Below are 24,751 nucleotides of genomic sequence, written 5' to 3'. Positions count from 1 at the left end.
ATTTTATACAGTCAGGGAAGCAAGTGAAATTGTATGTCTTCCTGATAGAGCTGTATCTGAGACAAAATCTTACAAAATTGGTGATCCAGATTTAGAGAAAACTCTAAAGCATGATTCTGACTTCAGCCTTGATGATGATGAGCCACTGATAGCAGTTTATCTCAAGTATGTATTTACCGGGTCGTTTACTACACCCAAAATGTATAATAGCTTTTTCCATACGATACAGACATCCATTGTACATTCTCATATTAACCTTGACCAGAGGATGTAAAAAAAATATTTACATACCATCTTTGTCGTTGCCTGATGGATCTGTCCAGGTTCCCCCTTGCTTAGTTGTGCGTTTTTTCATTCGTGTCCACCGTATTGCGTGTTGCTTAAGGTGAGTCAGTTCCACATGGACTATGAAAAATGTGCGTCGGCAGACAGTGCATATTTTCCTCACACTTTTTGGCACATCTATTTTCTGCTTCACTGTCCACTAGGCAAGTTTGAAACTTGAGTGCTTTTTTTTTTTAGTAATACTTACCCCCTTGCGGTCGCAGCAACTGCCTGGAACGCGTCCATGCTGCTGAGTTAACTTCTGCAATCCACTTTGTGGCGCCACCGCACATGAGATGATCGCATTCCGTATCGTTTTCTATGTTCTTTGGACAGCGGGCCAAAGAACGCTTTGACAGCACGTCGAATGTCCCTGTTAAATTGTTTTTCTCCATAAACTATGATACAATTACACTCGTCACTCCACTACAATAGCCTCACACAATTACGTTATAGGTGTGTGCGCTCGAACAAGACGCATTCATATGACGTAAGCAACACGTGATGTGCGACGGTAACGTGTCGCATCGATGGAGCGTCAATTGACGCATTTGATTGTAAAATAAAGGTTTAAAAAGTTAAAAAGTCTCCTCTCAACCATAAGTTAATTTAAAAATGTAAAAAGTTAAAAGTTTTAAAAGTTATCATTTTAAAAAGTAAAAGTAACATTTTTAAAAATTAAAACGTTGAGTTAAGCTAGCATTTAAGTTAGTTAAGCTTATCACCCAATATAGTGCCAATATAGTGCACATTTAACAATGTTTAGTAAAAACCTAGTTACTTTTTTCCTGGTTTTGTTGTAGCTTATGTGGTTATCAAGCCAGACCATGAAAGGAAAACTAAATATGTAAGTTGTATTTTGGTGTAGCAATTGTCAATAATAATTTATCATAATTTTAAAAAATAGTTGGAAAAATATGGGGAGAAAAAAAAGGAAAGCATCTATTGAATTGATACAACTAATACATTTAATATAATGACTCAACACACAATTTATACACGGACAACTAAATATAACTAAGAGGTGAAATATATTATCATAATTTAGATTAAATTAATTCAATTTAATACAAAATAAATAAACAATGACTATTTTGTGCATTTAACTTTAAACTTTAATAATAGAACATTTTAAACAGAACAACAAACAAGAAATACAAACAATAGAACAAAAGAAAAAAATTACCACAAAAGCCCCTCTGGGGTAAGATTAGGGCCTTCGGGGAATCTTTCTTTCCACACTGTCAATGGAACCTTTTTGGTGGCATTGGTGGCGTCCAAAAGCTCCACGTCTTCACCTTTTATTTTAAAGGCCACAAATCGAAATGGCTCTTGTTCCAGTTCCTGCGCAAAGAAATTTCATGACAATTTATTGTGTTTAAAACACCACGAGAAAACATGATGGGCAGATAGATAGATAGATAGATAGATAGATAGATAGATAGATAGATAGATAGATAGATAGATAGATAGATAGATAGATAGATAGATAGATAGATAGATAGATAGAAAACCTAAAACAATTTGATTAATTTCATGACCATAATCACAACCACAATGATTTTATACAGTCAAGGAAGCAAGTGAAATTGTATGTCTTCCTGATAGAGCTGCATCTGAGACAAAATCTTATAAAGTTGATGATCCAGATTTTGAGAACACTCCCAAAGCGTGAATCTGACTTCAACCTTAGTGATGATGAGCCACTGATAGCAGTGCATCCCAAGTAAATAACAGTGTTGATTCAATTTAGAATACCTTTGTTTATACACATGGGAAAAACAGCTTGCTTTAGGTACCTTGATCTCAGTATTTTCGGTGGAGTGGAGCTCCAGGCCACCGGAACACGATGTTTTCAGGTGCGTAAGAGACACCCGCTGTCCAACCGTTAGGACAAAAATGTTCGCCTCTCGCCACCTGACCACCTTTATTACCATTTGATCCTGTAATGAAAATGACAAATTAGTACTAGCTGTTGAAATGTCGATCTAGGCTACAATGACTAAGACAATAAAGCTAGAGAAATACTCAAGAAACTGGTGTCAAATTTCTGTCCTACAAAACCAGTGTCTTGCAGGTTTAGACGTCTCCCTCCTCTAATATGCATGATCGTCAGCAAACTTTGCACGGGTGATATTAGAGTGAGCTATCAAAAGCTTGGAAAGGATCAGGCCTTGAAGGCACCTTACTCAGGTGAAATGTGAGTGTGTGTGATGTATCTATATTTAGACACGCACATGCACACATACGCACACACATGCATGCACACGCACGCGCACACACACAAACACACACAGATAGTGTGACAGAGAGAGAGAGAACAATCAGTTTACTTTTTTTAAATAAATGATGCCTAATGGGACGACAGACCCACGTGACATCGCCATCCTCATGGGGCGGATCTAAAAATGAAAAACAGATTAATCATCACTACTTCATGAAAGAGAGGGAGCGGAAAGAGAGAGAGATTGATCTTACAGCAGAGACAATGCCGTCTGTCGTGAAAAGGACACCCTCCTCATGGCGGATGTCCTTTAAGGCTCTGGCAATGCTTGGAGGGTACAGCAGAGCTGTCCCCCTCACCTCCAAATCTGGGGTCACTTCTATCGCCCCAGCCACATAAATGCCGGTGTTGTGCCGGGAGAGGAGGACCCCTTGTTCTTTTCCCCGGCCAAAATTAATAATTCGAAAAGTGCCTCCAACGGAGACATCAGAGGCTAAATTTTCAAAAAGAATCATTTTACACAAATGGTGGCCATCACAGAGGGCCACCACTGTATTACAGTGGGAAGCCTTAGCCTCCACCGTGCCATCCTCTTTAAGGGCCCATCTGGAATATCTTGTTGATGTTTTTAAGGCCACCACTTTGGCCGTGACCGCCGCTGGCATTTGGTGGAGCGTCCACAGGTTTTCCATTCTGACAAAAAAAATGAAAATAATAACTGATCATCAGAGACATAATTACTATAGCACTTATATATGGTTGAATTAGTCTACATGATGACAGAAATCGGTTATAAAATAGCAGCCCTACCCTTTTAGAAGGACTATGGTTAATGTCCTAAATGGCTATTGTTTAATTGTTTTTGTCCTAAATGGCTATTGTTTAATTGTTTTTTGTTGGTTTTATTTATCTATGTATCTATGTATCTATCTATCTATCTATCTATCTATCTATCTATCTATCTATCTATCTATCTATCTATCTATCTATCTATCTATCTATCTATCTATCTATCTATCTATCTATCTATCTATCATATATTTATTTATTTATTTATTTATTTATTTATTATTTCCAATGAACTACTTCCAGTTTTGTGTATTTTGGAAGATGTTAAGAGTTGACTCCTTTGATCTACAATTTCATCCCCTACATAATTTGGGAAACTCATATGTTGGCACCTGTGCATTTGTTCCAACGGTAAGCAAAGATTGATTTTCTATTTGTTATAGTGAAATAAACATCTGCAGCCAGAAACGGTGCTGAGAGTTGACTGATCTAGCCGCGACACTCGCATGATTGACAGCGCCACGGTTTTTTTTTTCTGGCCGCTCACTAGTTCCCAGGCTTTTTTCCCACATGCGGTATAGATCAAAAAAGGTGTCTATGCAGCCTTGTTAAGGCGGCATCACAATGTTAAATCACGTATACAACAATATTGCCAATTTATAATTGTACAAATAAGTTTATACAATATGACTCGGAATATTTGCTCATTTGGTTTAAGAGTACGCACTACTGAATGATATTTAGTCATCGTCGTCTCAAAAACTAAACCATTTGAAGAAATATATTGTTCGAGAGATGCTTACTAATGGATCAATTTTTTTGAGGACATAGGTATAATATATATTATAATATACATTTTTAAGGTCATAGGACTCATTTAATACACTTTTTACAATTTTACACTTGCCGTCGTGCGCGAGGTTTATTTCGTTTTTTTTCTTGAATATCAGCTCTTCTTCAACCAAATCGGTGCAATTGTTATTAAACATTAAGAAACGGACCTGAAGACCTCTTACTCAAATTCGCGTGTACAGGCCTTTTAAGAAACATTTTAAAAGGCCTGTCTGTACACGCGGAAAAGTGAGGATGTTACTTAATTTTCACCCAGTTTAAAGTAGTAAATACTAATTTACAGAGTAACACAATGGTCTACAGTACAACACTAGACTACAAAGTGTTTATAAATGTTTTGGGAAAATCAAATTTCGGACTGGGTTGAGCGAGCTACTTACCTCTTTCGACGTCTGGGAAAGTCTGATGCGAACTTGTGTGCGCCCCAATATCTTTGCGGGTAGTGGGAAATTTAAGTGCAGCTAGGCTAAACAGATATGCAACATTTGGATATGCAATATTTGGATATGCAATCGATAAAAAGAGTGTCAGACACACATATCCCTGTAAATTCGTCTGAAATGTGACTAAACGATTGAGTGAACATGTTTCAGCACTTTAAGATTTTGTTCATGATATACTACGATCACAGTCCTTGTGAATTCAGATTTCTATGAACGTAGCACAACCCCGCCCCCATTCAACATTAATAAGATATTAATTACACACGGAAGAAAGAAAAATAATAACTGCTAAACACATCATGTGAATTGTGATTATACAATTGAGAGCTGTCAGTCATGGTCAAAACATATTTTCGACCATGATCGCGGTTCTAGAATAGAATAGAATACAATAGATCTTTATTTGTCATTGTCACCTGTACAACGAAATTTAAAAAGTGCCAACCGATCCGCGCATGAGATAAAAAAAAAAAAAAAATAGAATAAATAGAATAATTTAAAAAAAGTGTTTAGGAGCAGATTGTTCTCTCCGCACCACTCCGATAGCCGGACCACTTCGTCCTTGTAGGCAGACTCATCCCCCTTTGAGATGAGTCCCACCACGGTTGTGTCATCCGCAAATTTCACAATGATGTTGCTACGGTGGGCGGGGGTGCATGCATGTGTGTAGAGCGTGTAAAGCAGTGGGCTCAGTACGCAGCCCTGTGGGGAGCCGGTACCGAGACTGAGAGGTGTGGATGTATGACGGCCCACTCTCACCGTCTGGCTGCGACCCGTCAGGAACGTCATTCTCTGCAGCCAATTGTCGTTCACCAAATATAAATTGGCAATTACTAAGTGGTGAAATACATGGGCATATGAACATAATGAATTAGTATTCTTAAACGAATAGATGTCTGATTTGTGTATTTTGTAAGATGCTGAATGTTGACTCTTATCTAGCAGCGCAAATCTGCGTGTACGCGACTTTTCTAAAATTTAGAAAATGTATGTACACGCAAATGTCTAGTAAATGAAATGTGAGGATATTGGAATACTTAATAATTTTCACAAAGTTTAAAGTGGCGAGTAATAATTTCCACAATAACACCGAACCGCAATAGTTTACAGAGCACCGGCTCTGATTGGCTACCATAACGCTGCCTTAGCCAACCGCTCACATAATTGGGCGCTGGCTTAGACAACCGCTCACGTAATTGGGCGCTGCCTTAGCCAATCGCTCACCGATTTATTACGTTAACCCGGAAACTCCTGATTTTGGGAGGAATTAGTTTTTTTTTTTTTAATTGAATCAAAGAAGTAATACATGAAATAATATAAATAACTTTCGGAAAGTATGAATAAATTGGGCTTGACTCGAAAGTGTTCAAATTCATGTTAAAAAAGTTAAAGTTAAAGTCCCAATGATGGTCACACACACATCTGGGTGTGGTGAAATTTGTCCTCTGCATTTAACCCATCCCCGTGTGATTTTAATCCATCCCCTGGGGGAGAGGGGAGCAGTGAGCAGCAGCGGTGCCGCGCTCGGGAATCAGTTGGTGATCTAACCCCCCAATTCCAACCCTTAATGCTGAGTGCCAAGCAGGGAGGCAATGGGTCCCATTTTTATAGTCTTTGGTATGACCCGGCCAGGGTTTGAACCCACAACCTTCCAGTCTCAGGACGGACACTCTACCACTAGGTCACTGAGCTGTTTAAATATTGGAAACAAAATATAATAAATCACACACAAGAGAAGGAAAAAAATAGTGCCTTTTGGGACAAAATACAGTTTTTTTAATTGAGTCAAAGAAGTAATGCAAGAAATAATATAAATAACTTTCAAAAACGCTGAAGACATAACAAATAAAAACATATCAAGTATTTTACTGATTCAATAGATAATAATCGCTGTGTGCCCTGCGATTGGCTGGCAACCGGTTCAGGGCGTCCCCCACCTACTGCCCGATGACGGCTGGGATAGGATCCAGCACACCTGCGGCCCGCGTGGGGACTAAGCGGTTCAGAGAATGAATGGATGGATGGATGTTATGTTAATTTCAGTGTTATTTTTTAAGAGTTTAAGTGCAACATGATTGAAGACGCTGTTATACAAAAGATAATGCAAACATAATTTGAGGCAAAAAATATAATAAATAAATAAATAAATAAATAAATAAATAAATAAATAAATGAATGAATGAATGAATGAATGAATGAATGAATAAATAAATAAATAAATAAATAAATAAATAAATAAATAAATAATAAATAATAAATAATAAATAATAAATAATAAATAATAAATAATAAATAAATGAATGAATGAATGACTGAATGAGAACAGAAAACAGACTGTATCTGAGGCTTAGTAGAGTAAAATCAGAGGCTTCCGACTGTTAAAGGCCAAGCTGTTCTTTGTCTGCATTTCTGGATGCGTGTAGAACCACAGGCAAGACCCAAGAACATACTAAAAAAAAACATGAAAGATGTGTTGAGGAAAAGGAGCAAAATGCTTCATGAAAATATTCCTTGATGGTTACTCACAGAAGAATCAGAAGAAGTCCTGTGTGTTACCATGCTGGTTTGGGAGTTTGTGTTTCATGTTACCGTGCTGGTTTGGGAGTTTGTGTTTCATGATGCTGGCCTCCGTTGTACAGGTCTTTTGGAAAGTCTTGGCTCTCCCTGTGCTATAATATAACATCATAATTAATTCATTTTGAAAAATCACATTACAATACAGTCATAAATCAAGCATATGTACAACTTGTGTCCATCTTGAGTGAATGATATGAACACATTCAATTTGGAATCACAATTACTTACCTGTTGCTTGGAGTCAATAGAAAAGGAGAATAACACTGGTCCCATGGATCTTCTTAAAATGTCGGTCATTTTTTTGGCGAGACAGGCCAGGTCTCATCAAGGCTGAGTACCAAGGTGGCCAAACAAATGGTCTATACAAATGGAGCATGTGGAGCCACACGCAACATAGAAAACTGAAGAAGAAAAAACATAGAGGTGGTTGAGGACATGAGTTGAAAAAGACATTCAAAATTAAAGAGAGTGTTTTGTAACAATAGTCAATAATAATTGGCTACTTACAGAGGAATGAGAAGTCCTGCTTCTTGCCACCCTGGTTTGGGAGTCTCTCTCTCTCTCTCTCTCTCTCTCTCTCTCTCTCTCTCTCTCTCTCTCTCTCTCTCTCTCTCTCTCTCTCTCTCTCTCGTGTAACGTCAGCGCTCCAACTTGGTGTCGTGGAGCCACGCCAGCATCTCTGGTCCCAGGTCGAAGAGGCCGGCCTCTGAGGGTGGTCTATATGTTGGTGTAGGTGTTGATGGTGTGGTCGGCTGTCTGCTCGAGGGCTCCGCACTCGCATGCCGCACTGTCCGCCAGACCCCACTAGACATGTTGAAGCGCCCAACACCAGTTCTTAAGCGGTTCAGTGTGGTCCACTGCTGGCGAGGTAGTTCGTCTCCTCCTATGGCGCCGTCTCCTGGTTCCCAGACATAACTGTGCATGAGGGAGGGGCCAGCTGCCTCCCACTCCTGCTTCCAAGCTGCTGCCAGCCAGGCATCTCTGGAGATGTCTTCAGGGATGGAATTGAGCATCTCTTGTGCTGCCATGTTGTAGGGGTGGCGTGCCTTGAGTCTGCTTGGGAGTCATTCGTCCATGATGAATGTTTTTGCATGCTCAAGGTCTTTGTGGAGAAAAAAGGACAATCCAGCAAAGTTGATTGAAAATGTATGATTGTACAGAGGGCTTACACAAGCTTAACTATAAATTACAACATGTTACAATTTTATAATTACATTACAATAAGGTGATATGTCATGCCTACCTCTGGCCTCCATTCTGGGATGAACTGCTTTCGCCAGATAAAAACTGTTAAAATACAAAGGAGTGAAATAGCAGCATTTACTCTCTTTAGAAAGAAAGGAAAAAACATGTTTCATGACGAGCAACTTACCTCATCTGTTTTCTGTTCTCGCCTGGTGATTATGACATTCAAAAAAATTCAAAATAAAAGTTCAAAACAATTAAAAAATTAAAATGTAAAAGGCCTTCCCTTAACTCATCTTTAAAATTTGATTGTAAAATAAAGGTTTAAAAGGTTAAAATTTGATTGTAAAATAAAGGTTTAAAATTTTAAAATTTGATTGTAAAATAAAGTTTTAAAAGGTTAAAATTTGATTGTAAAATAAAGGTTTAAAAGGTTAAAATTTGATTGTAAAATAAAGGTTTAAAAAGTTAAAAAGTCTCCTCTCAACCATAAGTTAATTTAAAAATGTAAAAAGGTAAAAGTTTTAAAAGTTAAAATTTAAAAAAAATAAAAGTAACATTTTTAAAAATTAAAACGTTAAGTTAAGGGAAGGCTTTTTAAAAATAAAAAGTTGAGTTAAGGGAAGGCTTTTTAAAAATTAAAAAGTTGAGTTAAGGGAAGGCTTTTTGAAATTTTAATAAGCCTCTGCCTTCCCTTAACTCAACGTGATTCCTCACCGACCCCCAACCACTATTCCAGCAGGTTTCTTTCATTTGTCATTTTGAGCAACTTTCGCCCCAGATCCCATCTCACCTAAAGGCAACAAATCACCCACCACATCCCACCACTAATATTATACACTTACGACAACGTTCACGTTCTGATTTCCATCCTTTTTGCAAATGCTGAACCACATGATTTAGCTGTGACTTACCTTTCAGTGGCCAAAACACAGAAAACAGGATTGTGATAGCTGTAGTACGTTTGCAAGACACCTGAATGAAGAGCACACTGAGGTCGAGAGACAAAAATTAAGTCAAGCAATGTGTTTTTGTCAGTGGTAGCAGTGGTTATGAGTTGCGTGTAACCTGTTGAGCGAAACAAATCGAGAATGGGCTTGAATGAGGCAGATAGCATATCTTCATTAAAATCTCCACAAACCAAGATCTGATGATGGTCCATTACTTCAAGGTACCGCAAGAGATTTCCCAAGCTTGGCAGAAAAGTGCGCAGACTGTTGCCTGGAGGCCTGTAAACGGCAGCAATCAACACATTGAGGGGAGCTTCAAGTTTCACCACAACAAATTCAATGTCGGTCACACCCTGTATGTATTTCTTTTCCTGGGCTGCAATGTGACTTTTGACACAAATACCTACGCCGCCACCAAGTTTTGTTGCCAAGTCAGGACAGTTTGTGTAAGAATCTCTTCGGTTCCTGTGAAACATTGTGAAGCCTTCCAAGCAGGCACGTCCATCAGCCACAGATCCTTGAAGGTGTGTCTCTGTGAAGCACAAAACATCAGCAAAGTGCAGCTCGTGGTGGCACCTGATGTCCTGCACATGACAAGACAGCCCTTCGGTGTTATGATGGACGACAACCAGGTGATTTGCTCGATCTACCGACGGCATCACGTGAAGGAGTGGCATGACGCTCTCCAAAGAATCCTCTGCCATCTCAGCAAGAGCAGCAGTGATTTCTGGATTTGCATGAAGTCTTCTCTCGTCCATATGCAGAATATGCAGACCGCTGAGCGAGGTCACTCTACTCAGAGCTACGTACCCCATGCCGTGTTCGAAAACGCCTTTCAGCGAAACAGCAGCCTCTGACGTTGTCATGCCTTGTACCTTGTGGATCGTGCAGGCAAAAGCAAGCTTGATGGGAAACTGTCGGCGCGTCACTCCAGGCTTTTTCAGCTTCTCCTCCTGTCTGTCAATGTACACACGGTTAGCGGCACGCGCTGTGTTACTCACATGATCAAGTTCCAACCCAACTTTCTTTACGCGGGCTTCATTCGGATAGTTGACCAATTCCACAATTTTTCCAAACGTCCCGTTGCACAGACCTGCTTGAACATCAAAATTACGCGTGAGCATAACACGAGCACCGAGGGCAACTCTGATCGAGTCCGGGAGCTCGCTCTTAGCGCCTTGCACAGGGAAAGTTTGCCTCGCCATTCTGCCGGTTTGTTTGTCCTTCTTGTAGTCATCTGCATCAATTTGTACAATGTCCTTATGAAGCAGATCCAGCATCGCAGAGTTATGGCCATCTACCTGTTTATTGGTGGCAAAAACATGCAGAATATGACTTGGACACATTTCTGGAGAAGTGTACCTCGTAGCAAGAAGAGCTCTGTCCAGTTCCGAAAGTTCATCAGACTTTTCTTTCACCCGGAGTCGGTTCAGCAGTTCGGCAAAGGCAACATCGTCTTTCTGCCTCATGATGGCGGTGAGCGTGATCTTTTTGAAGTTGTCACGCCAGTGGTCCAGCCGAGTGGGATCGTACACGCATAGCGGTTTGGACTGTCTCACGGGAGGGAGCTGAAAGAAATCTCCAACAGCAAGAACAGACATGCCACCAAAAGGTAAATTGATGCCTTTGATTTGTATCAACCTGGCATTCACGTAGGCAAAGAGGTCTTTGGACACCATGGAAATCTCGTCGATGATGAGTATTTGGGCGATCGACAGCTCGGCTCTGACTTCGTCCAGTTTATTGCCCAGGCCGTGGTACGGGGGTTTGAGACTTCTCGGCAGTTTGAGCAGACAATGCAAAGTTGTCCCAGAAATGTTGAATGCCGCCGTGCCAGTGAAGGCTGCGAGAACGACCGTCTGTTTGGAAATGTCGGCCTCCTCAGCCAGTCGTGGTAGTCTTTGCAGTATTTTGGTAGCCTCGGTGTGGATACACTTAATGAGATGCGATTTGCCGGTCCCGGCGCCACCGTTGATGTGGTAGAAGAACTGCTCGATGGGCTTTGAGCTACACACACGTTTTATGCACCAATCTCTGACCTTGTAGAAAACAGACGCTTGCTTTTGGTTCAGGTTCCGATACATGTCACGTAACACTGCGGGATCGATGGCAGCAGCTTCTGTCGCAATGGAAATTTCAGACGTTTCTGACCTTACGTTATAGTCCGGGACATTGTCCTCCACGTTGTCATTTGGTTCATCTCTTGCGTTGTTTTCCTCAATGCATTCGAGTCTTTGCAACTCGCTCTCAGGAGCCAGGTGGCACCATTCGTTTATGACGAGCCCGCTCTCCTCCACCTCTTGGATGGCATCGTCAATGTCTTTACTGTGCTTCTCATACCTTTCTCTGTTCCTGTTGACAATTTCGCACACACGCTCCACAGAGTCGTTATATGGTAACTGTACACAGGCATGATCATGAAACAACTGATATGAGGGACAGCGTTCAGATTTTAACTGGCAATTAGCACGATGAGGCAGGTACAGCTTGAGCAAGGAGCAGTAATATTCCTCTGGATTCTTTTGTTCAGAGAATTTGCAGTATTTGATGACCGCAGCTTTTTCTTTTCTTTTCTGGACAAAGCCCATGTCGTTCAGCAGAGGCAAAACATTTTTGCCTTTTACCTGTTTTCCATAAACAATTCTGCATGTTGATGCAAAATCGGCCAAGCACATCACTTCAAAGTCCTTCGTTTGGGGTCTGCTTTTATATTTGTCTGGCAGGCCAGTCATCCACACTTCATGAGACTCCTGCGTTTTGCCCTCAAGGAGCGAGAGAGGATAACTCATTTTCAGCGGATTGTCACTCGTTTGTACAAATACCACACTGCGAGAGGACTGTTTCATATGCAAGCCGCACGCGCGTGCGGCACACTCCTGAGCACTCACTTCTCTTTTCTTTGAGTACGCTTGCATGATTTGTTTCATTTCATCGCTCTCATTGACATTTTCATTGCGTGAGTTTTCAATAACAGACTTCAGGTATTGACTCAGACCGTGTTCAGCTTTGCTGATGTAGCTGCAGATGTACGAGATGCACGAAAAGGCATTCAGAATGTACTGGATGTCCAAGTTGGCATCCCAGGCAAGAAGCAAATGGCGGTTGTAGTTGTTCACCCAGCAGTCTTTTGGATCTCGCTTGAGCACAACAGAACTCTTTGAGGCGGTCATGTACAAACATTCCACGTACTCGGCGTCAGTGAGCTCGCATTTAGCCAAAAGCTGCGGCAAAGTCAGGGATGAGGTTTCGGGTTCATTCAGCAAACGCTGCACACGAACAAGCTTGTCATTTGCCACCACCTGCTTCTCCTTGTGTTGATCTTGATTTTCACAGGCTACAGGTGTGATGATCATTGTGGTTTCGCACGGTGGTCTGGGAAAACCAAATCGGCAGTTTGCACCTTGGTGTTTGACGCACGTTTTGGTGTGACCTTTGCTGTGCATCTGAACTTCTGTGACTTTTTTATACAACTCGGGTTCCTTTTCTGGGTCCGGCAGCTGAGCCGAGATGTAGCGGGACACAAAATCGCAGATGGCTCCTTCTGAGGCTTCCTCAAATACAGGGGCATCTTTAACCCATATGAGGCAATGAATGTGAGGACTTCCTCTGTGCTGAAACTCCAATCGGTAAAAGTAGTCGACGACTTCACCAATCGGTCGTGCCGGAGAGAGGATCAAATCTCTGAACAGAGCTTCCACACGTTTGTCAAACATGCGCATTGTCGTCACAGGATTGCTGCGCAGAATTTCACACTTCGTGGCCCAGTCAAGTTCAGCAAAATTCACCACCTCACCTTGTTGCGCTTTAATGGCAGTGATAACCTCTTCCCAACGCATTTCGGCAGCAGAAAATGTGCAAAAGAATGTGGGTGTACCCAGCTGTCGGATCATTGCAAAAAGATCTTTGGTGGTTCTTTCCCAATAGGCTGGCGTGCCTCTCAGGGGCGTCATGAAACGGACTGCATCCTTGCTGCGCACCAGTTTTTCAACTTCACGTTTGTCCTGCAGCATAGCATTGTTTATCCTCCGACCATCCCTGGTAAAAGGTTTACCTTTGCGTAGCTGGATTCTCATGCTTGATGTTGCCAGGTAAATTTCAGTCACAAACTGAGCAAAGAACAAGTAGTTTGTATCACGGGCAAAACGTTCATCCACACAACACAGACGTGTTTTGAAATATTTGCTTGGTGTGACTTTTATTTGTCTCTCTTCATCGAGGGTGTTTTGTCCAGTTGGAAATTGCACTGGAAATGCCATGGCCTCAAGTTTGGGAGTCCTGAAAAAGCTTACGGGGTTATTTCTTTCTGCAGGAGCCACACAGTAAATGCCTTGAGTAAAACTCATAATTTCCTCTGACACATCATTTGGTTGGAGACATGACTCCAGGATAACCCCACCATTTGGTGCATCACCTTCTTCCACATTTTCAGCACACTGTTGTTGCTGCACATTACCACGTGCATCGTTCTGTGAGTCACTGTTCAATTCACAGAGAGCATCCCTCTCAAATGCGTGGATTGCCTCGAGGTCTTCCTCATTGTAGTCACTCTCGTTCATTTCGTCTTCATCAGAGCCGCTGTCATCATCAGTGAGCGTCGGGTCACAAAGGTCAGCATCGTCGCGAATGGTGATGTTTCTGTACTGCGGATGAATTTGTTTCAGTTTTATCAGGGCACTCATTAACTTGGACCAAGTGACAGTTTGAAATATCTGATGTCCTTTGTAACAAAGTCGTCTTTTCAGTTTCACTCTCAACACCTGAGACCTACTTCTTAGTCTGGGCAAGACATTGACCGTTTCTTCCACTTCTGATGGTACACACACAACATTCCCACGGATGGCTCGTTGTTGACCCTTTGGCAGAGGGACGATTTTGGCAAATGAAATGCATTTTGAAACGAGATGTCTTTCCAGAATATTCAGATCACACAGTTCAGTGGGAATGTCTGCAAGTTGGAGATGGTTAGTTACAGCAAGTGCTGGCATTTTACCATCTTTGAGATGTGCATGGCAGGTGTGACATATCCACTCCATTTTTCTCTCATCCGGTACTTTGCAGCATGTGTTACATTCACGATTACAAATATGAACAAACCTTCGTGTGAGACAACTTGCAACAACGTCCTTGTTTTTCTTATATTTGGTCAGCTGGCGTACTTGATTGGGAAATAATGCTCTGTGGCAAACTGTGCAAACAAAAGTCGGTCCATTTTTTACCTGAACTTTGAATAGCGCAACAGCTTTCATGATTGCGCAATTGTTTCTCTCTTTACATAATCTGTTAATGACTCTGTATTTTTGTAGTACTTTCATTGCAGTGCGATGAGCATTTGCCTTCATTGATGAATCATGTTTGGCTTTCCAAAGCAAACTTGAGTTCTCCTTCTGCTTGGATCTGAATGCAGGATCAAGTGCGTAACGGTCTTTGATATAAGAACGTTGTTTACGCCTAAATTCATCATCATGACCATATCTGTGCTTGATATAGGAACGTTGTTTGTTCCGAAACTGATCATCATGACTATATCTCTGCTTGATATAGGAACGTTGTTTGTTCCGAAATTGGTCCTCATGACCATATCTCTGATTGATATAGGAACGTTGTTTGTTCCGAAATTGGTCGTCATGACCATATCTCTGATTGATATAGGAACGTTGTTTGTTCCGAAATTGTTCGTCATGACCATATCTCTGATTGATATAGGAACGTTGTTTGTTCCGAAATTGATCGTCATGACCATATCGCTGATTGATATAGGAACATTTTTTGGTCCGATACTCAACATTATGACTATATTTCTGTTTAACAGAATAGCACTTTTTGGCTCGGTATTCATCGTCATGAGTATATTTCTGTTTGCTATAAGAACGCTGTTTCATCTTAATTGTGTCATGTTTGCAATAGCGGTCGACTGCAAACGACTTTTGTTTTACACGGAAATTAGGATCTTGCTGGTAGCGAGTCACTATGTAAGACTTTTTACGTTGTCTAATCTCTGGAGTTTGGCTGTAACGTTCCTTCTTTTTCAGGTTTGCGTTTATTCGCCTTGTTTCTTGTTTTGTGACTCTCGCCATAGCTTTGTCAATTATGTTGTGGGCTTGAGTTCGTCTTGCAAATGTTCTCCTTTTGGATCTCGCAATTTTCAACACATCTCGTGTTTTTTGTTGTTGTGTACATACCACCTTACTGTTGTGTGTCATCTCAGCAGCAGACTGGCTTAACATAGCGTCATCATTGTGTGTTGTCATTGGAGAAGCTTCTGCATCAGTCGCCATTTCACGGTCACTTGCATTGTCAATAGGTTGAAAACTTACCGGCATCAATTCATATTGAGTAGTGGGAGCGGCACCAGCCAGAGTGAACACCTGTATGAGCTTATCTATCAGATCGTTCAAACATGTAAAAAGCATCATGACAGCTGTACCATGTGGTGCACCGGAGGGCGGAGGGAGACCATCACGTTCTCTGGCGTGTGGATCAAAATAGCCATATCTCCCTTGTTGGTTTCGGAAAACAGCAATAAACAATGAATTCATAACCAAAAGAGCATAATTTACCTCTGACACCAGGCACTGAAGTCCGTCACAGAGCATCATAAATGCCACATCAGCAATAGAGGAATTGAAAAGACCATACATTGACTGATACTTTATTAACACATGTTGTTTGTGAAAGCCATTCACAATGGATGGAATTTCATCGGTTGCCAAATGAGGATGTTCGTATCGTCCTTCTGCTTTCAGCACAGCCACAGTAGCCACATAGAGCTCATTGCCTCGATCGAGAACAAGGTCCAGGTGAGCACTTGTCACATTGTCTGTCTCCTGCAGGAAAGCTAGAAATGTAGCAGAGTTTGCAGCACACTGACTGTTTCTGGAATCAGCATACTTTGGATGATCTTGACTGTAGGATGCCAAAACACATGTTACAGGATCATGAGATGTAGACATCATTACCTCCGTAGAGTTTCCAGGTTCAATGGCCAGCAATTCTTCAGCGGGTGTTGGTTTATCTGCACTTCCACAGTCAGTGTTTTTTTTACGTTGTTGCCAGCTTATCTTGACAGCTTGCGCCTTCTTGCTTTTGCGCGGCATGGCTCGTGTCTTGCACTTTTGTCAATTGGATCTCGCACAAGAGGTAGTAATATTTCACAGTTAGGCCCAGGTCCAAGAAGCTATATTTCAATGCACAGCCCACAACAGGTTATATTTTGAATGCACAGCCCACAACAGGGTTATATTTCAATGCCAATCCCAAGGCAGGGTTTTTTTTTTCATCAGATCCCGCACCGCAAGGGATCAAGTCAAGGTCCGATCCAGGCAAGGATCAAGTCAAGGTCTGATCCAGATACCAGGGATCAAGTCAAGGTCTGATCCACACCACAAGGATAAAAAAAAAAAAGTTTGATCCTCAACACAGGGATCAAAGTCCACGTCTGATTCGTCAATGTCTGAGTCAACGTCCACCACAATGCGTCGTCAATCCAAGATAGACAGTGAGTGAAAGAAGTCAGAGACAAAAAGTGGAGCAGCAAAAAAGAGGGTTGGGGGGGGGACTCAGTCGGCAGCCTGGGGAGAAGGGGTACAAAAAGCATAAAAGCATTAATTAAAGTCAACCACAGTGTTCAAATAGTTGTTACAACATTACCATCTTTCTACTTCTCTTGTAATTCACGTCAGCTTTAAAAAATGGTGGCACGGCAACCTTATTTTTACTGTCACTGCAGACCCGCCGTATACTAGAAATGGTTTTTGAATTAAGTAAATAATTAAAAAAATAAGTAATGAAATTAAATTTGCATGACAATTTATAATAAAATATGAAAATCGGTTAGCAATTCTGTGCAGAAAATCATGTGTTTATGTGGCCACAAAATGAATGATAAATGGCACAGCAGTAAATGATAAAAGATTGTAATATTCCTAACAATAGCATTTGTACATGAAATGTATAAACGCATTTGCAAACAGGTGACAGGATCTCTGCATCTAATTGTATGTTGTACAAAGAACAAACAGCATTTTTTACAGTTAAACATCACTATGAAACTTTTATTGCATAATGGGTGGAAGCATGGTTAGCTGGCTGGATATAATCTGCACTTCACCTTTGGTCAAAGCGAATGAACTCTGCAAACAGAGAAAAAGAGAATCAGTTATTGAACTTGAACATACATCTGCGTACAAAAACTGTACAAAATGTTGCAGGACTATTTAAAATATACACATTTTGATATTTTAAATATTTTTAGCACACAATCTACTTAACCAAAATTAAGCAAAATCAGAACATAAACATTTGAATATGATTCACTTCAAACACATCCACACAGTGGTCACAACTGGGGATGCTCCTGTCACCATACAAACCCATCCAAACCAATGAAAAATCAATTTGATGACTAGTCGCTATTTGCACACAACACGACTGAAAAGTCACAATGTTAGAAACAGCATCTCAAAGAAAAAACCCTAGAACGTATTTATATATGCTTTGTAATGATAGCAGAAGTAAAAAGACTGCCTCATAAAAGTCGTTGAAAATTGAACAAGCTACCACTTGTTTTTGAAGGACATGCAGTGGCGATGAAAAAAGCATTGCAGTCTAGCTCGGCAGGTATTCAAAGGCCGTAAAATGTTTCAAAATGTGAGGGATTGATGTATGAAATTATAATGTTGACAAACAAGTTTGACTCTTGCAGTAATTTGGATAATCGATTTTATATTTATTTTTTCTTTTATTGTTTACACTGCAACGAGGCATCAGCATCACATCAGTTTTTTAATGTCACTTGGGTGACACCTAGTGTTCAAATTGGGAAGTAACAGTTTGGACAATGTGTAAAGCACCACCACAACAACAAACGTTGTAATGTATGCCAAATCTCTCCCACAAAAAGAAAAACCTCGAATCTTTGTTGAGGTATTTTTTCAGGGTTTTTTCTATGTAACACCAAAACCTACTTTCCAATCTCCTTTAGTCTTGTATTTTCAAAATCCAGTAAAAATCAAGAGCATGAAGAAAGAATTATTTTGTTGCTGCAAAAATTATGAATCTGTCTGATGCCATTAGTGAAATTAAATAATCATAATCCACACCTTACCTGATCAAAGCAATTCAACTGCATAGAGAGGAAGAGAGAGAGAGAGAAATCAGTTACTATACTTGAACATACATTTCTGACAAATGTAAAAAATTTAAAAATATATTATTTTTAAATACAAACAAATATTTTGGTTTGAGAATTTAAAATATTTCTTGCACACAAACTCTACCAATCAAAAATAAGATACAATACAGCATGCAAACGTGAATCTTCTTATGTTTGGAGAAAATGTTCAAACTTCCACAGAACCCACAACACACTTTTTACACATCCGCAAAATGGTCAGAACCAGAGATGCTCCTCTCATGATCAGCCAATTTTCATGAAAAATGGTGTAATTCAAACATATTATCAAACAACTCAATCACGGCCGTCAGGGTTCTCACGGTGACAATGTATGTGTGCAGTGAGATCACATACAAACCACTCATACAGATTGCAATGCCTTATTGAGGCATACAAAAATACATTTTTCGAACATTAAACAGACTTCCAAATCCCCCGAGGCTCGTATTTTCAGAAAATCAGTCAACCAAAAACGTGCATGTAAAAAGAAATCGTTTGTAATGACTCAAAAACTGTGTGTATTCATATGCATATGAATAAGTAATAATAAGTACAGCCACTGAACATTTTCATTAAATATGAATACATGACTGAGTTAGCAAGCCTCAAATACATCATTTTCTAAACAGGGAGAAAGACGCCATGCATTTCTGCCGTAAAGAAATTAAAATGGCGGCCGTAGGTTTATTGACTTTATAAACGTAACGACTTAAACGAAACAAATCTTAACACTTTTCAAACATGCGGCCTATCGTCCTAATTTGGTTATATCTCAATGACCGCCAACGTCAGAACGTCTCAACGCTAGAAGACGCACTAACTATATTACCTCAACGTTTGAATATATGTCGTTACCACGCGCGATAACGAGCTAACAGTAGCAAGCGCAGATGCTAGCGTGCTAACGATAGCAAGAAAACGCAAGGACCGTTTGACGCTACTTGCCTACACGCGCGGACATAAACATGGTAGTTTATAGTAGAGTAGAGTTTATAGTAGATTAGACCATTAAAGAACACATTTGGCCATTTGAATTCTTATGAGGACGACGTGTTGCTACTTACCTTGGTCAGACATTCACGGCCGCACCGGAATGAATGTGTTCACCTCGTGACGCGTACATGCTCTCGTGATGCATTTACGACAATCGGAAAATCTAAATTTCAAGTCCCTGGGGTAAGTAGTTTATTAAATTATCGTGTTTTGAGCCACGTACCTAGTCAGAAAAATGACGATGTGCTGCTGGTTGAATATCAAAAGTAGAGTTTGGATTCATAAAATCAGTCAATTGCAGTCTAGCTCGGCAGGTATTCAATGGCCGTTGAATGTTTCAAAATGTGAGGGTTGATGTATGGAACTATAATGTTGACAAACAAGTTTGACTCTTGCAGTAATTTCGATAATCGATTTCATACTTCTTTTTTCTTTTATTGTTTACACTGCAACGCAGCGACAGCACCACGTCAGTTTTTAATGTCATTTGGGTGACACCTAGTGTTCAAATTGGGAAGTAACAGTTTGGACAATGTGTCAAGCACCACCACAACAGACGTTGTAATGTATGCCAAATCTCTCCCACAATAAAGACCTCGAAACTTTGTGACAGCAATTCATCAAAGCAATTCAACTGCATAAAGAGGATGAGAGCGTGAGAGAAAGAGAGAGAGATAAATCAGTTACTAAAAATTTTAAAATGTTATTTCTAAATACAAAAAAAGTAAGTAAAAGTACACGCACATGTGCTTCGAATGAGGACATTGTGGATACGCTGCATGTTTACTGTCTGCATTCAGAGATGAATGCAAATGGAGCGCTTTTTGCTTCTTGGAACAAATCTGAATGCGTCTTACAGCTTGCTCGCAAACTAACATACCGTATTTTTTCATGTATAATGCGCAAAATGTAACTAATTTATTGTCATAAAATCTGGGGTGCGCATTATACATGGATACAATTTTTGTTTTTTATCCGGATATCATACGGAGGCCGCCATTACACATGCGCTTTCTTCTCTGCTGTTCACTTCAAACACGCTCCATACGAACACAATGCTCTCATATCAGACGCTTGCTAAATCACCTGCTCGTTTGCTGTCACAATACACAAAAAATCCATTAGAAAGTTGAAATGCAATAATGCAGAAATTAGAGTAAAAAAAAAGGTAGAAGTTAGAGCAAATGTTGAATCCCCGTAGAGAATGAATGGGAAAATAAAAAAAAGCAATTGCGCCAAAATCTTTCTAAATTTTGAACAAAACAAAAAAAACGGCCTCAGGAGGTTCACTTTTGGGGTAAAAATGTTGAAACGGATTGAATCGGACAAAAAACAAAAACGTTAGCGCAAATGTAGCTATTTGGGGCACTTAGTGTTGATATAAGGTCACTTCCGGCTTGATTCGGGTCACTTCCGGTCTAGTTTGGGTCACTTCCGGTTTATTTGGGTCACTTCCGGTTTAAAACAGGTCACTTCCGGTTTAGCTGAGGTCACTTCCGGTTTATTTGGGGTCATTTCCGGTCTAAAAAGGTCACTTCCGGTTCATTTGGGGTCACTTCCGGTTTGATTTGGGGTCACTTCCGGTTTACCAGAGGTCACTTCCGGTCTATTTGGGGTCACTTCCGGTCTATATGGGGTCACTTCCGGTTTATTTGGGTCACTTCCGGTTTAAAACAGGTCACTTCCGGTTTAGCTGAGGTCACTTCCGGTTTATTTGGGGTCATTTCCGGTCTAAAAAGGTAACTTCTGGTTCATTTTGGATCACTTCCGGTTTGATTTGGGTTCACTTCCGGTTTACCAGAGGTCACTTCCGGTCTATTTGGGGTCACTTCCGGTCTATTTCGGGTCACTTCCGGTTTATTTGGGTCACTTCCGGTTTAATTTGGGTCACTTCCGGTTCGTCTGAGGTCACTTCCGGTTTATTAGGGGTCATTTCCGGTCTAAAAAGGTCACTTCCGGTACATTTGGGGTCACTTCCGGGTTGATTTGGGGTCACTTCCGGTTTACCTGAGGTCACTTCCGGTCTATTTGGGGTCACTTTCGGTTTGATTTGGGGCACTTCCGGTTCATTCTGGGTTCATTGGTGGCACTTCAGGGTCATCCAAGATGGCCGCCACACTGGAATTGGGGGTCAAGGGTTGAATTGTGTGAGCATAGTGGAAGTGGGGGTGAATGGGAGTGAATGTGGGAAGCATAGTGGAAGTGGGGGTGAATGTGGTAGGCATAAGGTGAATAAGGGGAATAAATGTGGAATGGATTGAATCGGTTGAAAAATGTAGAAATTAGAGTAGAAAAACGAAATTTTAGAGAATTTTGGTTGAATTTCAAATTTGAGAATTTGGAATTTTTGGTAAGTGGCAAGTTGTGGAATAGGTAGGCAAAAGATGAACAGTTGAAAGTTGGAATGGGTTGAATCGGTTGAAAAATGTAGAAATTAGAGTGGAAAAACGGAATTTTAGAGAATTTTGATTGAATTTCAAATTTGAGAATTTGGAATTTTTGGTAAGTAGGAAGTTGTGGAATAGGTAGGCAAAAGATGAACAGTTGAAAGTTGGAATGGGTTGAATCGGTTGAAAAATGTAGAAATTAGAGTGGAAAAACGGAATTTTAGAGAATTTTGGTTGAATTTCAAATTTGAGAATTTGGAATTTTTGGTAAGTGGGAAGTTGTGGAATAGGTAGGCAAAAGATGAACAGTTGAAAGTTGGAATGGGTTGAATCGGTTGAAAAATGTAGAAATTAGAGGTGAAAAACGAAATTTTGTGAAATGTCGAATGTGCCATTAAGAATGGATGGGGAAAAATTTGTCGGAATTTTGGGAATTTTGCGGAATCGGAAAATTTTCGGAACGAGAAAAATGGAAGCGCTCGTCGCGTGAATATTTGGAATACGTGAAAAGTGGAATGGAGTGAATCGGATGAATTATGTGGAAGATGAAACGTGTCAAAAAAGTGTGGAGAATAAAATAGAAGAATAATAATAACTAGAATTTTGCAATTTCTGGAGAAATTGCGTGTGAAGGCGAAATGTATGAATAACTTTTTCGGGGAATGCTGCCGAACGATGTTGAAACGTGTTGAATTACTTGAGAAATGTAGAATATTTGGAGAATTTGTGGTGAATTTCAAATTTGAAAGTTTGGAATTTTTGGTAAGTGGGAAGTTGTGGAATAGGTAGGCAAAAGATGAACAGTTGAAAGTTGGAATGGGTTGAATCGGTTGAAAAATGTAGAAATTAGAGTAGAAAAACGAAATTTTGGAGAATTTGGTTGAATTTCGAATTTGGAATTTTTGGTAAGTGGGAAGTTGTGGAATAGGTAGGCAAAAGATGTACAGTTGAAAGTTGGAACGAGTTGAATCAGTTAAAAAATGTAGAAGTTAGAGCAAATGTTGAATCCCCATAGAGAATGAATGGGAAAATAAAAAAAAGCAATTGCGCCAAAATCTTTCTAAATTTGGAACAAAAAAAAAAAACGGCCTCAGGAGGTTCACTTTTGGGGTAAAAATGTCGAAACGGGTTAAATCAGACAAAAAACGAAAAAGTTAGCGCAAATGTAGCTATTTGGGCCACTCAGTGTTGAAATAAGGTCACTTCCGGTTTGATTCGGGTCACTTCCGGTCTAGTTTGGGTCACTTCCGGTTTATTTGGGTCACTTCCGGTTTAAAACAGGTGACTTCCGGTTTAGCTGAGGTCACTTCCGGTTTATTTGGGGTCATTTCCGGTCTAAAAAGGTCACTTCCGGTTCATTCTGGGTCACTTCCGGTTTGATTTGGGGTCACTTCCGGTTTACCAGAGGTCACTTCCGGTCTATTTGGGGTCACTTCCGGTTTAATTTGGGTCACTTCCGGTTCGTCTGAGGTCACTTCCGGTTTATTAGGGGTCATTTCCGGTCTAAAAAGGTCACTTCCGGTACATTTGGGGTCACTTCCGGTTTGATCTGGGGTCACTTCCGGTTTACCTGAGGTCACTTCCGGTCTATTTGGGGTCACTTTCCGTTTGTTTTGGGGCACTTCCGGTTCATTCTGGGTTCATTGGTGGCACTTCAGGGTCATCCAAGATGGCCGCCACACTGGAATTTGGGGTCAAGGGTTGAATTATGTAAGCATAGTGGAAGTGGGGGTGAATGGGAGTGAATGTGGTAAGCATAAGGTGAATTAAGTGAATAAATTTGGAATGGGTTGAATCGGTTGAAAAATGTAGAAATGAGAAGGGAAAAAGGAATTGGGTGTGAATTTCAAAATAAAAGATGTGAAGTTTTTGGTAAGTGGGAAGTTGTGGAATAGGTAGAAAAATGATGAACAGTTGAAAGTTGGAATGGGTTGAATGGGTTGAAAAATGTAGAAATGAGAAGGGAAAAAGGAATTGGGTGGGAATTTCAAAATAAAAGATGTGAAGTTTTTGGGACGTGGGAAGTTGTGGAATAGGTAGAAAAATGATGAACAGTTGAAAGTTAGAATGGGTTGAATCGGTTGAAAAATGTAGAAATGAGAAGGAGAAAAGGAAATATTGGAGAATTGGGTGTGAATTTCAAAATAAAAGATGTGAAGTTTTTGGTAAGTGGGAAGTTGTGGAATAGGTAGAAAAATGATGAACAGTTGAAAGTTGGAATGGGTTGAATCGGTTGAAAAATGTAGAAATGAGAAGGGAAAAGGAATTGGGTGTGAATTTCAAAATAAAAGATGTGAAGCTTTTGGTAAGTGGGAAGTTGTGGAATCAGTAGAAAAATAATGAACAGTTGAAAGTTGGAATGGGTTGAATCGGTTGAAAAATGTAGAAATTAGAGTAGAAAAACGAAATTTTACAGAATTTTGGTTGAATTTCAAAATAAAAGATGTGAAGTTTTTGGTAAGTGGGACGTTGTGGAATAGGTAGGCAAAAGATGAACAGTTGAAAGTTGGAACGAGTTGAATCGGTTGAAAAATGTAGAAGTTAGAGGTGAAAAACGAAATTTTGTGAAAATTTGTCGGAATTTTTAACGTGAAAACGTGAAATTTTCGAATTTGGGAATTTTGGGAATGTCGAGAATCCTTCCGAATGTGATTAGAATGTGCTGAATGATGTGAATTTCAAATTGGAACGACGTAAATGTGAAATGTCGAATGTGCCATTAAGAATGAATGGGGAAAAATTTGTCGGAATTTTGGGAATTTTGCGGAATCGGAAAATTTTCGGAACGAGAAAAATATAAGCGCTCGTCGCGTGAATATTTGGAATACGTGAAAAGTGGAATGGAGTGAATCGGA

At 40.2% G+C, this 24,751-nt stretch overlaps 2 protein-coding genes and 1 long non-coding RNA gene across 4 annotated transcripts; all 3 read right to left on the bottom strand.

Moving 5' to 3' along the window:
* Positions 1-1,464: 1,464 nt before the first annotated feature.
* On the bottom strand, positions 1,465-2,529 carry LOC133150955 (uncharacterized). Of its 2 annotated transcripts, XR_009713839.1 has the most exons (3): positions 2,353-2,529; positions 2,124-2,267; positions 1,465-1,668 (listed from the first exon to the last, which is right to left on the bottom strand). It is a non-coding gene; the product is annotated as an uncharacterized LOC133150955 (long non-coding RNA). The 2 variants fall into 2 exon arrangements; XR_009713838.1 differs by having other exon boundaries at positions 2,124-2,529.
* Positions 2,530-6,938: 4,409 nt separating this feature from the next.
* Positions 6,939-12,182, bottom strand: LOC133150950 (uncharacterized). Its single transcript, XM_061273589.1, has 4 exons — positions 7,717-12,182; positions 7,438-7,610; positions 7,159-7,301; positions 6,939-7,081 (listed from the first exon to the last, which is right to left on the bottom strand). Exon 1 carries the CDS (start codon positions 12,131-12,133, stop codon positions 9,305-9,307), a length of 2,829 nt encoding a protein of 942 aa, XP_061129573.1. The 5' UTR covers positions 12,134-12,182; the 3' UTR covers positions 6,939-7,081; positions 7,159-7,301; positions 7,438-7,610; positions 7,717-9,304.
* Positions 12,183-12,293: 111 nt separating this feature from the next.
* Positions 12,294-19,932, bottom strand: LOC133150951 (uncharacterized). The gene is made up of 5 exons (XM_061273590.1): positions 19,581-19,932; positions 18,448-18,465; positions 17,452-17,473; positions 14,113-16,912; positions 12,294-13,984 (listed from the first exon to the last, which is right to left on the bottom strand). Exons 4-5 carry the CDS (start codon positions 16,436-16,438, stop codon positions 13,953-13,955), a joined length of 2,358 nt encoding a protein of 785 aa, XP_061129574.1. The 5' UTR covers positions 16,439-16,912; positions 17,452-17,473; positions 18,448-18,465; positions 19,581-19,932; the 3' UTR covers positions 12,294-13,952.
* Between the last annotated feature and the right edge of the window lie 4,819 nt (positions 19,933-24,751).

Source organism: Syngnathus typhle, linkage group LG3 (genome assembly GCF_033458585.1).
Source record: "Syngnathus typhle isolate RoL2023-S1 ecotype Sweden linkage group LG3, RoL_Styp_1.0, whole genome shotgun sequence".
Taxonomy (NCBI): domain Eukaryota; kingdom Metazoa; phylum Chordata; class Actinopteri; order Syngnathiformes; family Syngnathidae; genus Syngnathus; species Syngnathus typhle.
This window is presented reverse-complemented; position numbering and strand designations above follow the sequence as displayed.